At 35.3% G+C, this 17,679-nt stretch overlaps 1 protein-coding gene across 1 annotated transcript in view; it reads left to right on the top strand.

Annotated features, from left to right (window-relative positions):
- MRPL3 (mitochondrial ribosomal protein L3) overlaps positions 1-17,189 on the top strand; it is a 43,773-nt gene extending 26,584 nt beyond the window's left edge. Inside the window, exons 7-10 of the mRNA XM_039336219.1 lie at positions 4,101-4,209; positions 5,816-5,893; positions 6,621-6,698; positions 16,868-17,189. Of these exons, the coding sequence (XP_039192153.1) occupies positions 4,101-4,209; positions 5,816-5,893; positions 6,621-6,698; positions 16,868-17,020 (418 nt within the window). The 3' untranslated portion in view covers positions 17,021-17,189. The remainder of the gene's footprint in view (positions 1-4,100; positions 4,210-5,815; positions 5,894-6,620; positions 6,699-16,867) is intronic.
- Positions 17,190-17,679: the final 490 nt, after the last annotated feature.

The following is a 17,679-nucleotide window of genomic DNA, read 5'->3' on the forward strand; positions in this document are numbered from 1 at the left end:
TATATTTAACTTTTTTTAACGTCAGAATTTCATGCTCTGTATCGCAAAGTAGAATTCCACATGTAAAGAAATGTGTATTGTGTGGACATTATGTTTAGTGAGGTGGAGCATATAAATGCAAGATTTACTCCAAATATGGAAAATAAAGATGAAAATGTGTCTTAAAAGTCTGAATGTATCCAAGGCAATTTATTATTTTTCATTGCCTAATTTTTCATCATGTAAAAAAATATGTCCATGCAATAAATGTATTACATTGAAAGGATCCATAAGAGAGACAGTGTTTGCACCACAATAATAACCAGCAATCTACATGCTATTAAGAGCTGAAGTTTTTCATTTCCGTATTCTTAGAAGTTGTTAAAACCTGAAGAAAAATGGTTCCAGGAGTGCTGCCACTTATATGTATGCAATTTGTGTGTTGAAATTGCTTTTCGATTTTATCCCATCAAAGGCACTGTTTATGGGCTATGTGGATAAATCCCATCTTTGCTGTTTTATTAAAAAAGGGCATCTAGATAAAAATACTGAAATGGACGCTTTGTTCTTTGTTACCAGGGATTATATTGCTTAATTGAACTTGACAGAGATATGGTCAACAATCCAAGACTAAATATTGTTGCTTCATGTTTTGGCTTCCTCTAAAAATTTCTCATATATATATATATATATATATATATATATATATATATATATATATATATATATATATATATATATATATATATATATTATCTTTAAAATGGTTTTTAGCTCACAAGACATATTTAATTGATTCATGGAATATTGGTATATTGTGAAAAATTCAGATTTCCAAGCTCCATTTCTAATTCTACAAGAGATTAGTATGAACTTCAAAAAGCTGTAGGGATTCTGGATTTAACTAATCATATTAAGATGAATGACACCCCCTATTTTCAAGGGCAAACACCCTAATTGTGCTGCCATGGATTTGTCTTTTATTTTTCCTTTTATAAACTAAGAGACCATAATTGGGGTTTCAAAAAAAAAAAAGGAGATACTAAAAACGAAATTGCAAACATTTTCAATAAGGCAAAAAGCGTAGCAGAAGATATTTGGCAAAATAAATCTAGAGACTATTGGGAAAGCTAAAATTTAGCATGGACTAAAGCAGAAATAGATGCTAGGATCAACTGAATAAGTTTTCTTTTTTAAAAAATATGTTAAACATTTATGAGATCCACATTATAGATGGTAATGTTCTAACACATGACAAATAAAAAATGGAGATCAGCTCATCCTCAATTCAGTTTTCTCGTGATTGAAGCTAGAGTCCTTTAGCCATCAACATTTTTATTAATATTTTATTTTAGTAACCATCCTGAATCTTTTCATGTCATATAAATTTTTCATATTAAAAACTAGTAAGGTGGAAAGAATGATTATCAAATGTACAGATTACATGAATTTGGCAGAGATAACTAAAACCCTGGAGAGCTGAAACAACATTCAAATTGTATAGTTACTGACATTTTAGAACCCTTAATATCCAGTATAATACTTTTACAAATAATTTATAAATAAGATTGTCTTAATCATTTCTGATCCTAATTTTACTGTTAAAATAATTGAGATTGGGAATCTTGAAGGTCTTCTGATTTTTTTGCTGGTTGCAGGATTGGTTAAATCTGTTTAAGTCATTAAAACAAATCCATGTTATGATTACACTGGAATCTAGAAGGGAATGTCAATATCTTCCTGTTAACTATTGTTTGCATACTTTTGTGTTTTTTATATAAATCTTATTAAAAAATTAAAGATAACATTAAAAACTAACAAATTAATACAGAATAAAGAGAACAAAGACAGAAGTGCTGAAATTACAAAAAGAAATACAAGAGGCTTACTATTTCCTTTGCAGCAAATATAAGTATGATTACAAAGTTAAATCTTACTGCATTACAGAAAAGCTCCTTTTTTTCTATGATCCTTTTTTTGTAATTATCAAACTCAAAAATTATAAGTGCATATTTTCTGCTTGATGCAAAAAATCTGTAAGGGGTCATATCTCTAATCAAAATGATTTTGCACTGGTATGCTCCTAGTTCATTGAGAAGTTCAACGATAAAAATGTACAATATATTTGGGGTTAAAATATCTCATGTTGACATCACTAGTAATGTTCTATTGTGATGTCTGAATGGCTTACTCAGACTTTACTACCTCTAAACTGGATGTTCCATGAAACATGTAATCAACAACTTATGTCGGGGTGAGACCACTGCCAGTAAGATTAGGAAAAAAGCAATTCTGGCATCAGGACACTTCTAGTGAAGTCTAAGAATTGTATGTCTATGGAGATTCTTAGTTATCCAGGTCATGATTGTCCCCAAAGTGCTCTTCAAAAGGCAAGAGGACTTTCTTTGTTTTTTCCTTAAAAAAGTTTTGCTTCTCATGAAGAAGTGAAACATCTTCAAGGAAAAAGCAAAGCAAGTTCACTTGCCTTTTGAAAAGCACCTTTGAAACTAAGAGTTGTATATACTTCTACTTGAAAAGTAATGCTGGATGGCTATTATTCTTTCATTGAGATGTTGCTTGCAGAGTCTTCCAAGAGTTTATTGGTACTTCCATTCTATATTATAGGTAATCCTCGACTTAGAACCATTAGAAGTTATAACGGCACAGAAAAAAGTGATCATCATCATTTTTCACACCTATGACCATTGAAGCATCCCCATGGTCATGTGATCAACATTTGGATTCTTGACAACTGGTTCATACCTATGATGGTTGCACGGATCATGTAATCACCTTTTGTGACCTTCTGACAAGCAATATCATTGGGGAACCAGATTCACTTAACAACTGTGTTTCTAACTTAACAACTGAGTGATTCACTTAATGATTGTGACAAGAACAGTTGTAAAATGGAGCAAATCTCACTTAACAACCATCTTGCTTAGCAATGGAAATTTTGGGCTCAGTTGTGGTTATAAGCCGAGGACTATCTGTATTTATAACAGCTTACAGAATGTTATCAGATAAGTAGAAATGCCACACTGGACAATTGACATATTTAAAAGCCTTGTTTCAGGAATCGTTTGGGATTGTTGCCTTGCATTTTCTCAAAATAATCTGTTGCAGAGGTCTAGCCATAAATGTTAAGGAATTTTATTTTGAGCACTCTGAATAAAACATAAGCAACATAACTGAAACATTAGCAAACTTTCTGTTAATATTAATTCAGTAAAATATTAATAAAACTTTTCTAACCATTAAATTTTCAAGCATAAAAAGGGCTGTTAACTTAAATAATCGTATTGTACACAACTCAGAATCCCTCAAACAAACAACAATATAGCAACAGGAAACTGATCAAGAGCCAACAGTTTTATTGCTTTACAAAAAATAGTACTGGCCTTCTTAGGGGAATCTCTAATCTTTTCAGAAGAACAAGTCTAAATAGGAAATAAAAATAAATGAGGACAAAAAAGGTTAAAGGTGACAAGACTGATTAGGCAAGGATATAAAAGGAAAGAGAGGAAGAAAATAACAACTAATTTCCAACAAAAATCAGTCTACATAGCAATATTTTAATACAGGTACTAATTGTCAGTAGTATGGTTGTTGTTTTTTTCATCTAAGTCAGAAGGAAAACTGATACATGGAGCATTCTTCAGTTCTAAAAAGATGTTTAAACTTTAATGCCTATTGTGAGTTTGCTGATCACGTTACAAAATTCCTTTTAAATGTTTGATAACAATTATGGGCCAGTACAAAATAAATTGAAAATTAAAACATATAATTCCCAATTATATGTAGTGATAAGAAGAGAAATATATAAACGTGTGAAACCTATGTAGGTCTAACAAAAAGCCATAATTAGCAACAAATAATTGTTTTGTTGAAAAAAAGACATCTAAAAGCTGCCAACTGTTAATTTATAGTGAATATTACAAATGAAAAAAACAGTACTTAGTTTTATTTTTAATTAGCCACATACAGGTTTCATAGCAATATTTCATAAAAATCTTATGCTGAATATGCAACTTATATAATAATTCTACTAGAAAATGTAATTCTATCAAATTCGATTATAGTTATTTAAAAATCATTTAATTTGGTTTGTTTGCTTTCAGAATTGGCAAAGGTTTCCAAGGAGTCATGAAAAGATGGGGATTTTCTGGTCAGCCTGCTACCCATGGCCAAACTAAATCACACAGACGACCCGGATCAATTTCTAGTTCTGCAAGTATTCTTGTTATCTATATTATTTTGATCAGTTCGGAGAAGATACTAATTGAAAGCATATATTGAATCTGGACATTTTGGCAATATCAAAATCTTCATAAGATAATGCTGCCCCCCATTGTTGACAGAGATACAGATTCTGAGTAAATTTAATCATATTTTTTGAAAACTATATAAATTGTCATGGGGAACCTCTATATATGCCTGATTATCTGGGAGTATAAGTAGTCCTTCTTAACAACCACAATGGAGCCTCAAGTTTTATAACTATCTTGTTTAATAACTGCAATCCAAGCTCTCTCCATTGTATGACATTACCCATTGATACACAGAAATCTGCTGTGGATTGAAAGGTGTCAACTAGCTAGGCCAGTGATGGCAAACCTTTTAGAGACCGAGTGCCCAAACTGCAACCCAAAACCCACTTATGCATCGTCGGATGTTGGGTGGGTGTGGCCAATTGGGTGGGCATGGCTGCAGTGGTAACGGCAGACTGGGTGGGACTAAAAAGTTCAATCAATTCCAACTTTGCAAGATCTTTTTTTTTCCCACGAGAAGTTGAAATTGACTGATTGATTGAACCTTTTTTTTCTTTTTTTTTTTTTTTTTGCACATGGCAGCGGAGACCTAAAGCGAAAAGATTTTATAAAACCCACTGAAGGCTAGGACTGGGGCAGCGGCACGCATGCCCACAGAGAGAGCTCTGAGTGCCTCCTCTGGCACCCGTGCCATAGGTTCGCCACCACTGAGCTAGGCCCAACAGCTCACAAACCCTTTCCCCATCACATCACATCCACTTACTTTTCCAGCAATTCACTCCATTGTGCATGTGGTCCCATTCCCACAATAATTCTAAAGATTCAGAACCTTTAGTGGTTTTCCCCCCAGAATCCACCTCTTTTGCTAGCATTCTTCTCTCTGGAGGAGAAAATACTAGGGAAGCCAGCATTCTGAAAGGCTCTGCACTAGCTTCATTTATGGTTTCTCCAGATTTGAGGTCTGTTCTGTTCCTCAGGCATATGGGAGGATTTCCCCTCCCTGCAGAAGGGGGAGGGGAAAATCCCTTGGTACACAATGGAACGGATCCCAAATCCTTTATCTCTTCTGTTTGCAATCTTCACTACTAATTTCCCCAGAAACCAGTAGAGAATATTGCAAATAGCAATCATATGATCATAGGGCACTTGGCAACCAATTACAAACACAAAGAGGTTGGCAAGCTCTCTGGGTCATAACTGATGTTTTTGGAGGCCATGGTTAATTTGAATTGTCATGAGGTGAAGACTCATAAGTCAAGGACTATCTATATTAACAGGGAAGAATGCAATCATATTAGCCATTTAATGGGTTCCATTCTTCCATAATATTCCTATGCCCGATAATAAAACCAGGTCTTGAGGATCTTTGGGAAGGCCAATGGGTTGGGGCCAACTTTACCTTGGGGTGAGTAGTGCCATGGCAAGAAAGATCACACAAAGCCACCCGATTGACAGAACATGCAAGGTTTGATGTCTAAACCTAGTTTTTTACCCTCTCTATGTTGGAGTTCACAAAGGGATACTTTCATAATATATGTCTAACTTCACGTTGATTTTTGAGACAGGGTGTTTCAAAGGTCTTCAAGGGAAAGAAAATGCCAGGACGCTTAGGAAATGTCTATCGGACAGTTAGGGGCCTAAAGGTAAGGCTGCTGAAGAATATCTCATCTGAATTAACTTCTTAATGCACAAGGATTTCTATGTAATAAAGGTTGCATATTCAAGAAATTCAAAATAATTAATTGAAAAGGCCACTGTTATTTTCACCAGAGATGAAAAACGAATCCTTGCCTTCTCATATGATGAAAGAATTACACTATTTCAAAGCTAGAGAAGGACCTTAGTCCTCTTTTTGCCAATATGGCTGTTAATGGAGCCCAGAAATAAAGACAAAAGAATTTCTCACATGGCCATCTTGTCCAAGCATAGATTATGCTATTAAAAATTATCCATCACTGGGCTATTAAACAAATTGATTGTATATAGCTGTATATATAATTTCAATAAACCCTGATCATATTTCTAAATAATCAGAAGCTGATACAAGATTTACAATGCACAAAGTTATCATGAAATCTATAAATTTGAATACAGAAAATCTCTTAGTTGCTGAAGAATGCAATGCGAAGCTATTTCTGCCAAATGTTGTAAAGTATTTAAAGGGAATACAAACTTCGGTCCCTGCCATATTTACAGATGGATTCAAAACCATAAACAACAACTATATAACCATTTTACTTCTATTGAAAGAAACTACATAACTTTCTTCTAAGAACAGAAAAAGATGTCTTTTTTACTTTAAAAATAGTTTGTTATAAGTCGATAACAACAATATGTTTTAATTCCCTCTGGGTAATTTTAATCTTACAGATATGGCAGGTCAATGTGAAGCACAATATTTTATATGTACACGGAAGTGTTCCTGGTCATAGAAATTGCTTAGTAAAGGTAAGTTTGGTACTTGGACTTGAACAGAGAATGGTTTACAAAGTACTAAATTTTCTTTTCAGTATTATATATGATCCTCTGTCACAGAGACTTCTGCTTGTTTTCTACTGTTATGTTAGAAAAAGCTGAAATATTACCACTCTTACCACCAGTCAAGTAAGAGCTTTGAAGAGACCTTTGTTTCCTCCATGTGTTATGATTATTTACACATACGGAAACCATTATTTAACATATCTTTACTTAAAAGCTACAGGGCCTGAATTCACATGTAAAGGACAGTTAGCAGTGTGTGCGAGCCATTTTATTTATTTATTTATTTATTTATTTATTTATTTTATTAGCAGGAACCTGTACCTTATTGCTAAAAATGAGCTCATTAAGGTCTTCTTCCCTGGGTATACAATTGATATTAAATGGTATTAGATTATCATTAACAATAGGTAGCCTACTGACAATGACAAATCATAAAACGTTACAAAAACTTCCTAATTTAACACAACACAAACTAATATTACATCAAGATTTTAAAACAGAAACGGCATTAATTTATGCAGCTAATTTGCTCTAGGTTTAAATATCATCCCTTCAGTTACTGGACAATTCAATTTATACTTCAGGAGAGCATTCTGTATCTGGTTGTTTCTAGAGGAATGGGATACACTCCAAAGAATTGATTTCTGGTCATTTCCAAGCTCCTCCTCAGAGCAAAACCAGAATTTTAGGAGAAAGCATGAGAACCAGCAGGAGCAATGGAGAGTCTACAGGCTCTCCAGTTGCAAGGCAATGAATGCCAAGTTTGCCCCGATGCAGATAACACAAGCCAGATTGCAGAGAGAAGACAAGCCATGAAACCTGAAGAACTTCTGGCGCAGGTGCCGGTATTTGTTATCCTTCTCCTTCAGAAGTTGGTAAAACTCTCGCTGACCTGAATCCCCCACTTCCTGTCTGAGCCCATGCTCCTTTTCAATCTCTTGCATCTTAAGCATGGTCTTGGTGATGACTTGGGAGAACCAGGAGGCATTAGTGGCAACCAAGATGAAGCAAATTAAAAAGAATGTTATATGAACAGTTTCTCTGGTGCTGAGGAGTTCCCGTGGATGGTATGCAGCAAATATGGCAAGATTAAGGAACGTGCAGCCAAGTAAGATGTAGAAATAGAAGGGAAACAATTTGCCCTGTACCAGGCCAAAGATGTGCCGGCTGTGTGCGAACCATATTAATGAGATATCATTTCCCTTTTAACAAGTTAAGTCTTGCATTCTAACTCTTCTTTAGAGAACAATAAGTCAAAGTTCCCTGTTAGCTACCACTGAAGTCCTGGGTTTTTCTTAACTAGCTGACAGAGAAAGCCAAGGTGAAACACTGAATAGCATGTTCCAGTGCACTTCTTATTCAAAAGCAAGCAAAATCCTTTCCAGGACTAAATTCCCTTTATTTGTAAAAATTGACCATTAAGACATTACAATATTCAATTCAGTACTAAAGTATGAATACCCACCCCCAATTACAAGATATTTAGTTCCTTAGTAGCTACACAAGCAAATTCCATAGCCTTTTATAGGGAACTTGGTAGTACTAGCTACTTATTATATCATATATACATGACCTATATCTGGGATTATTTATTTCTAGGGCTGCCCATTTCAAACAATGAATCTATTGAATGTGATATATAACAAAAACAAACAGAAAATATCCATTCTACATTTAAAAGAAACCAGCCTAGAACACCCAGTCCGTGTTTGGTGGCTACCTAAATTATGAACCATTTACAAATACAGTGTTATTAAAAATGTATTTTCTGACCAATGAATGCATTTATGACCCAATTTTATGCACCTGATAACAATGCATGCTACTCCCTGCTCGTTAAGATGCACTTGGCTCTTTAAGTGCACATGAGGTATTTCAGGGTGGGAAGGCCATGGAGGGCCTAGTGATGGAACAGGCCTCTAAGGCCTCCCCGACTCACTAAGATACCTCATGCTTCACCCTCCCTTCCAGACTCATCTACCTTACAAAAATCCTCTGCTGTGATTTCTTTCTCTTTGAGGAAGAGGAGAATCGACTTGGAAATGTTTTTCATGCTGACAATGGAAACTCCTGGGTGCTGTAATATCATGCAAGTTCAAAAGAGATCATGGCCCCAGAAGCTTCCATTTGGGGGGAGAGTGTTTGCTTCATTTGCTTGCCTATGGAGCAAAGTGTGGAATTGGAGTCAGTCAGGTCTAGGAACCAATGCCGTCCATGGCCCGGGTCCGCTGCTTGCTCGCATGCACCAGTCTTAGTTTGAGGGCAGGAACGAAGCCTTCAGCTGAGCAGGAAAGCATCGTGCGGTGAGTCCCCTTGCACCTGCGTCCAAGCTGTTGGTGGCAGCCACCTGAGCAGCCACGATCTCCCCACCCAGCCTGCCCAATCTACTCCTTGCCTGACCGGCCAGTAGCCCAAATCTTGACTGCTATTCTTGTCATCCTCCTAACTCAAGTCACTGCAGCAGCTTGAGTTTCTCCGCTCTGTATGAAAGGAAGAAACTGAAGATCCAGAGCAGGATTGCTCTCAAGAAGACCCAGGTGCGCTGCTCACTAATGTGTGCCAGCCTTATTAAGAGCAATCCTCCTCTGTGCCTCCATTTCCTTCCACTCAGACAGAGCGGAGAAACTCAAGCCACTGCTGCTCAAACACTTTATCTGAACGGAGACCTTGGAGAGATGGAGAGTTTCTCTTGTGTGCAAATGCAACGCAATCGCTGAGTTTTCAACTACCCCATTTACTCATAAACAGAGCTCCCCATCTCCCCAAGGTCTCCGTTCAGATAAAAGGTGTTTGAGCGCCTAGGGACGCTTGGAAGCTCAGTGATTCCCATAGGCGCTCAGATAATTTTTATCTGAAAGGAGACCTTGGGGAAATGGGGGTGGTTGAAAATGCAGAAAATCGCTGCATTTTCAAGACTTGCATTTGCACACAGACAGAGCTCCCCATTTCCCCAAGGTCTCCGTTCAAATAAAAAGTGTTCTGGTGGTGGCAAAAAAGAGTTGGGGGGAGGAGCAAGAGACAGACACAGAGTTTGCATAGAAAATGAAAGTTTCTGGGGTCCGTGATCTCGCAAGAGTTCAGATACCCATTCTCTGCAAAAGAGGATGGGTGCCTGAACTCGCATGATATTACGGCATCCAGGAGCTTCCTTTGACTCTCCTGTCCCTCAAAGGCAGAAATTGCAGCAGAGAGGAGACAGATCTTCTCAAGGTGAGTCCAGGGCATCAGGAAGGGAGGGAGAAGCAGTTGTGGGGAGCAGGGGGTATAGAGTGAATGTTGCAGAGCCTCTGCAGTGGTTCGTAAGGGCAAACAAATGCCATGGTGCTGCAACATTCATAATTTGGGGATTTTCTTGTAAACACTAGGGGGTGCTTATCGCGTAACTTCGAATGAGCATTACGTGAACACTTGTAACTTGGGGGTTACCTATACAGTCATTTAAACTGACTTTAATTTCAAGAACATGTGCTAATCTCCCAGTATCATCTGCTGTTATCAAAATTCCTTGATCTTCATATATTTTCTAACTGAACTGGCAAGATTTATTGTTTCTGTAATTCCTGGGAAGGTAATTAGAGGAGAAGATGTTTTTGCTTTATATCTCTTGTCCTAATTGATGCCATACTGTCTCCTACTCCTTAAAACAATTTATTTTCTTTCAGCTGTGCATGACATGCAAAACATATCCATAAAGGAAAATTGCTTTGGAATGTTCCTATAATTCCTACATGTATAATTTCTACATGAGTCATTACCTTGTCCACTATATAACCTTTGTGCATAATTTTTCTACCACCCCCACCCAACCATCACCAAAAAATATCCATAGTTGTCTTGAAAATTCCAACGGTACATGAATGTCCTTGTCCCCCCTCCCCCACTTTGGATTGCTGTTCCGTTTTTTGCAATCACATAGGGTTATCAAGTAATGATGCAAATGGCATACATAAAATTAACCAACATTAGCTTTAGGATCTATTACTGAAATAATGATGAAACAACAATAAAGAAGAACACTGAAAGGAATGCAACTTTGTAACCTTGGAGAAATAGTTGTTACTGTGTATACTTGTAATTCAAAGTGCAGTTGGACATTACTTCAAGGAGGTAGTTTCCAGGATTCAGTTACTAATTACAGGGGGGGGAACAATCTTCAAATAATGAATCCTTGAGCCTCTAGAAGTTGAAGAAGTTGGGTTTTAAAGCCTCAGAAATGATGAAATAGCAACATTCAAACTTCTTGAAAACAAAATGTCTTTTCTAAAAACATGGCAGGAATACTTCAAAATGCTGGAAATTGCTTGGAATAAGTAGAAAGAGGCTCATATACTTATTTAGATATGTAAAATAGCAAAAGTGACCAGAGCAGAATAACAAATAAGATAAATGGTATCACAGACAAGACTCCTGTAAATCAGCTGAAAAGGGGGGAAATAATAGTTTAGCATACTGGTTAGTACTTTTTGCATAATTCTTTATGGACAAATAAGATTGTCTTCATGGTGATTAATAGTTCCTCCAGAAATTCTGTTTAACATTAATACTTTGATAGTATTTCATGCTGAAGATCAAAGAGTTTGGGTAACTCATAACAGTGCTTCAGAGATACAATTGAGATACAATCTCCTGACTTTGTAAATAAAGATCATGATCCATACGATTTCTTCAGGATGCAGCCATGAATCTTCATAAATTAACTGTAGTTACTTGACAGTCTTTTAAAAGATCCTGGCAACTAATTAAAATATGTTATGCAGGAAAGCCAATAGATTTATTGACACAGGTCTCTGGGTTGTAGCAAATATTAATTTATGTTTAATATTCATGAATAAATATAAGTTATGGATGTTGAGGTTTTTCATTTAGAATCATTCTACTAAGATTTCTGTTAACCTGTACAGTTTTGGTCCAGTTGAAAAAAAAATCATATTTTTCTCGGTAAATATTCCCTTAAAATTCAACTAATACAATTTCCTTTTTGATATATATATATATACATAAAATTATTTTTATTCATTAGCTTCCACATTCAATAAAAATATTCTCTTAAATCAGAATTTACGATTCAGATTAGAGTACAATTAGGCAGGTGCTGAACATAAAATAAAAATAAGACATAGCTTGCTTCCAGGCTTATGGAGCAAAAGAGAAGATAGAGAAAAAGACGGAAAGAAGAAAGGTCAGGTTTACTCCCTTCCTCTCCCAGTGCATTTATATTCAATTAAGTTTCATTTTGTTTCCATATTTATTTTGTTTCTGAAGGAACTTTATTAAGGACATTTTTTTTCACAAGTAATGAGACATTTGGGTTATAATTGTGGTTTAGTCAGCACAAAAGTATGTATTTGCTTGTTTTTTTAATCCCTCCTGGATCATGAAAAATCTGTTTCTTGTTTGGTGGGATTACTTAAGGAAGTGCCTGAAATGAAGATATTTGAATCAAGCAGATCAATGTTTGTCTTCAAAAATGTGCATTCTGTTACAAGATAAAGATTTTCAAACTCACTGGGTGGTAATAGTAACTGTGCCAATGAAAAGCAGCAACTAAGGGAATGAGTGATAGAAAATTGATAATACATTAATTAAATTACTATTTTCACTAACATCTCATGGCATATTTTACAATGAAATCCAAAATCCCATAACTAGAAAAAGAGGAGCACAAATTTGGAACATGTATATAATAAAAATGCTCATACATAACCTGCAATTCTTAGTTGTGAGGTTGGTACATGACTAGTAACCTTAAAATTGATCAAACTATTGGTGATCATTTAGAATTTGTTTGCCGTCTTCTTGTATTTCTTGATGAAAGCCATGCATACTCCTTCACCAAGCCCTGTTAATTTATCTAGCAATGACCATTCTCCAAAAATTAATATCATGCAAAAGGGGGGGGGGAAGAAACCAGTATTAGCTATAAATTCTCCCATATCCCACTAAATCCCAAGATTACATATCTTGGAATTTAGTGGGATAAGGGAGAACTTATAACTAAATAATTTAATAAAGCAGAACTATACAAGGTAGTATAAATAAAACTGATTATTTGTGCAAATAAAATCACTCAAAAACAGTATAATTTCTAAACAGTAACAATGAATATTGTCAACATATGTAGACTTAAATACCAAAGACTATGTTGTTACTTATCCAAATAATAGCCAGGATCTCCTAAATTCTGTCATATTAACAACTGTCTATAATATGATTTTCACACCATAGTATGGCCAATGCCTCTAACCCGGGAATTAGCAATTTCTGTCCTGGAACTGTGTTTCTTTTCAACTGCTTTTAAGGTTATGGTTTTTCCAGTTGCAATGTATGGCTGTGAAAGTTGGACCATAAGAAAGGCTGAGCACCAAAGAATTGAGGCCTTTGAACTATGGTGCTGGAGAAGACTCCTGCGAGTCCCTTGGACTGCAAGGCATTCAAACCGGTCAGTCCTAAAAGAGATCAACCCCGACTGCTCTTTAGAAGGCCAGATCCTGAAGTTGAAACTCAAATACTTTGGCCACCTAATGAGAAGGAAGGACTCACTGGAGAAGGGCCTAATGCTGGGAAAGATTGAGGGCAATAGAAGAAGGGGACGACAGAGAATGAGATGGCTGGATGGAGTCACTGAAGCAGTAGGTGTGAACTTAAATGGATTCCAGAAAATGGTAGAGGACAGGAAGACCTGGAGGAACGTTGTCCATGGGGTCGTGATGGGTCAGACACGACTTCGCAATTAACAACAACAATGGTAACATAGGGTATAAGGGGAATTGGAAGTTCCAAATCTTCTCTGACTCAGGTGTGGTAAATCGGTATCTTAGGATATAGCAGAAGCTTTACATGTTGATTTATTCCCTCTCTTTTTTCCTTTCTACTCAAAGAAGTTGCACAAAATAGAATTAAATCTATTGGTGAGCTTCAGGGATTATTTATCTCAGTAGTGCACTATGGACTATACTTTTGTTCTATTCCACATATTTTGAAGAGCGTGCCAACTCCACAGTGATTTGGAAAAGGTGCTTTGAATCTTGCCTGAGCACAGCATTTCTCTCTTATTAATTAAAACTTGCGTTTTTTATTTCTATGTGTGAATCAAAAACAGCAGCACTTTAATACAAGTTTTATAAAAGCTGCATTCTGTACTAGGTTTGTGCTGAAGTATGAACAGCCCTAAAAAGTGTTATCAAAGCTTTCTAATGCTTTAAAAATGAGCAGACATTTAATATTTAATCCACATGCAAGATATCATAATTGTTTAGCGAAATGTGCTTATACTCAGTAATATTGTAAGATCATTGTAGCTGACTAGTAGCCTCTTATCTCATGAAGGTATTGGCTGAAATTATGATATAGAGCAGGGGTTCTCAACCTTGGCAACTTTAAGACTTGTGGACTTCAACTCCCAGAATTCTTCAGCCAGCTTTGCACTTAATTCCACTTCATATATAAACAAAACCACTAGATACCCCAAGAAGCAATTATTTACTTCCAGTTCCAAATCACTCTTAGCTAATAGCCCATTTTTATGCATGACTTGCGAGTTTTGAGGAACAGTTAAATTGTTGTAAGTCAGGTTCATGTTTCAATCCCAGCCACAGAAATTCTGACTGATTTTTATCACTTTTCTTGATACAACAAACCTCCCAGGATGATAGTTGAGAAAAGAAATGGAGAAGGGAGTGCTATGTGTCCTGCTTTGAGTCAGTACTATATATTATCCTGAACAACTAAATAAATAACAAATGAATTAACTGAGTCTGGATCGTAAACTAATATTTTTAATAAAAGACTTTTTTGCTGGAGGCTTTATTATCAGCAGGTATAAAAACTGCACTGATGTAATCTTTAGTTGCTTGGCAACCATTAAACCAATGTGCATTTTGATGTACATTTTTAGAAGGCATTCTTCTCGGTAAGCTGAATGTAGCTTAAATGAATGGCATAGGTTCTTTCTGAAAACTTAATTTTTAAAAAACTTGAAAGTTACTATCTTTAAATAGTGTATGGTTTCATGCTCACCATGCATTCTATCACTTGAATAACAGAAAAACTATGCAGAGTTTTTTTCCTATTTTTAATATAAATAAACTGAAATTTATAATAGCTTCTTGGTTAATAATCTTTATAATTGTATAAATCTTATCTTCTTCTTTGTGCCATATCCATTATCGGACATTGGCAATCATGTTGGCGATCCTGTATTTATCAGCAGCCGCATGAAATAAATCTTATAAATCTCTTTAAATCTTATAATCTCTCTAAATAAATAGGTGGTATATAAATGTATTAATGTACAAAATAAGTAGTTCAAATACTGTGTAGTGAAGGCTGAGATGTAAACTTTGAATTAGCAAACTGTAAAAGTTTTTTTTTTATTTTTATGAAAATTGATGTTAAATCATTGCTTACCAGTGATCTTTTGATTCCTTGCTATATTCCCATACCTGAATGATGCAGAATAAATAAAGCAGGAAAAAAATAAAGCAGTATTTAAAAAAATAGCAAATACTGTGTTCTTGTGCCAAGTCTATAGCTTAATTTCATTGAAAGATAAATTTGTCATTGGAGTATGACAAATAGGAAAACTATTTCAGAAATGTTTCCTTCTTTGTGACAACATTGGACAATGTTCACTAATTTGACAAGACACTCTGTGTGTGTGTGTGTGTTATGAGCTAAGGAAAGCCAGCTTTGTATCATTCATGTATGTATATATGTGTGTGTGTGTGTATGTATGTATACACACACACACACAAATATATATATATACACACACACACACACATACATACATACATACATACACATACATACATACATGAATGATACAAAGCTGGCTTTCCTTAGCTCATAATAGAGGTGTGACTAAAAAAAAAAATTCTGAGGCATGATGTGGTTAAAACAGTGAGTTGTAGCTAACAATGTTATCAGATAATGTAACAATGTTACAAACTAATGTAGGCAGTAAATAAGTGTCTGATGCACAAATCACTTGGGAGAGCTTACATTATTCACCTGCTCAGCAAGCTGCTCAGCACTCAATAACTCTTATCCAAGAAGCAGTTAAGGTATCTTACAGAAAGAAATTCTGTGCTCTATAGCCTTTTGGTAAGCTGTAGTATTTTTGCTGACATGAAATGCTTTTCTTTGCTACATAGGTGTCTCCAACTTTTTAATATGTTCCTAAAATGGTTTGGTATGGCCTGGAGCTATAATATATAAGTATAAGTTGTGATTTCACTTGCTACCCAAACATGTTGTTTCTCATATTGCTCAAGTTATTTTCAGTTATTCTGCTTTGTGGAATTTTGGTGGTTCACACTTGAAAACTTTGCTTTCAACGTCATAATTTTGTTGGTGTGTGTGTGTGTGTGTTTGTGTGTATGTGTGCATGTTTCTTGATATAAAATACAAATAGAAATAAAGACAGTGGAAAAATTTGAAAGGAAGCGGAATAGAGGGGGGAAATGAGGAAAGGGGGGCAAAAATAAAAAACAAAAAGCAGTAACTTCTGACTTTTTTCAAGGTAGTAAAATATGTAGTAGTTATACTGCCAACTTTTTAGTTTTGCCAAATAATAACCACTAGCCATTTCTTTAACTCACTTGTCAAAAATCAAAGTTTCATTGTTTTTCTCTTTCACACAGAAAGTCCATAAATGGTTTCCAAATAAGTGCAAAATTATTTATATTCTTGTCCTTAATTAATGCAGTCAGTTTCATCACCTCTGCCAATTCCATCATCTTTTTAATCCATTGTTCCACACTTCTTTCCATTTCTGGGTGCATAGAATTCTTGTCATCATGTATAGCAGCCAAATTCCATTTCCCTCCCCCCCCCAATTCTTTAATAATTCTAAAAAGCTTTTGATTTCCATTGTAAATTCATTTTTAAAACTTTCTGAATTAAACCATGATCTATACCCAATATTTCTTTGTCTTGTCACATGACCACCATTTATGATAAATGTTTGGTTTTTAACTGTTTTGTTACTAATGCCAGGCAAAAAACAAAAACAATAATAACATTTTAAAGGGCAGCTAGTGCCTATTTTATTGGGAATGTTTTGAGTTATGTGGAATTTTGCTATGTGTTTGTTATGTGGATTTCTTTTTAATTCTTCTGGTTTTATATTCTAGGTCAGTGACACAATTTTAGCATCTTACCAAGATGACTTTAAGAATCCACCATTTCCAACATTTTTTGCTGATTCTGAAGAACTCCCTGATGAGTTGTATGACGAGGAGCTTTTCCAGTTCACTGAACCCTCCATCGCACTTTCTGAGTCCTGAAGAATTAATAGCTATTCTCCCTTCAGTCTTCAAAACTAAACAAGAAGCCCCCACTGAAGGGCCCTATGACTTCCTTAAGATGGAGCCCACATAATGCTGGATAATTATTGTCAAGCAAGTTTTGATTTCCAGATCGATTACTAAATAAAAATAATTCTTTGAAACTGAAGAGAAGCATTCAGTAATATGTCAATACATTAAAATGATTCGTATTATAAACAAGTATGTATTTTTTATGTTTGAGTAATTTAGAAATATTTGCTGGTTTACACATAACACATTTCCTATTGCACAAAACCATCTGTTTTTTCATGACACATATCTTCAAGCCCCTTTTCTTGGTTCAACAGACAACATCCAATAGCTGAAAAGAAATAGAACACAATTCCCTAAAATGTGAGATAGATATACAAATTCAATAAGAGTCGGTGTCAATGCTTGCTTCTGATTAACATTCCTTTTTGCTATGAAAGAAAAAGAAGGTAATGTTTGAAACATCTCTTAAAATTTACATCTGCTTTCAAAAGTTTACATCCTCAATTACGAAGGAAAATTGCTTTAAAATTATCAATATCATTCTAAAACTATTTTCTCCCTAGTCATTCATAGGGTCATCCAACCATTGTGGTTGTGCTTTCTTGCTGAGCTAGCTGTCATAC

The sequence above is a fragment of the Crotalus tigris genome, unplaced genomic scaffold (genome assembly GCF_016545835.1).
Source record: "Crotalus tigris isolate CLP2741 ecotype Arizona unplaced genomic scaffold, ASM1654583v1 scf7180000017666.27876245, whole genome shotgun sequence".
NCBI classification, from domain to species: Eukaryota; Metazoa; Chordata; class Lepidosauria; order Squamata; family Viperidae; genus Crotalus; species Crotalus tigris.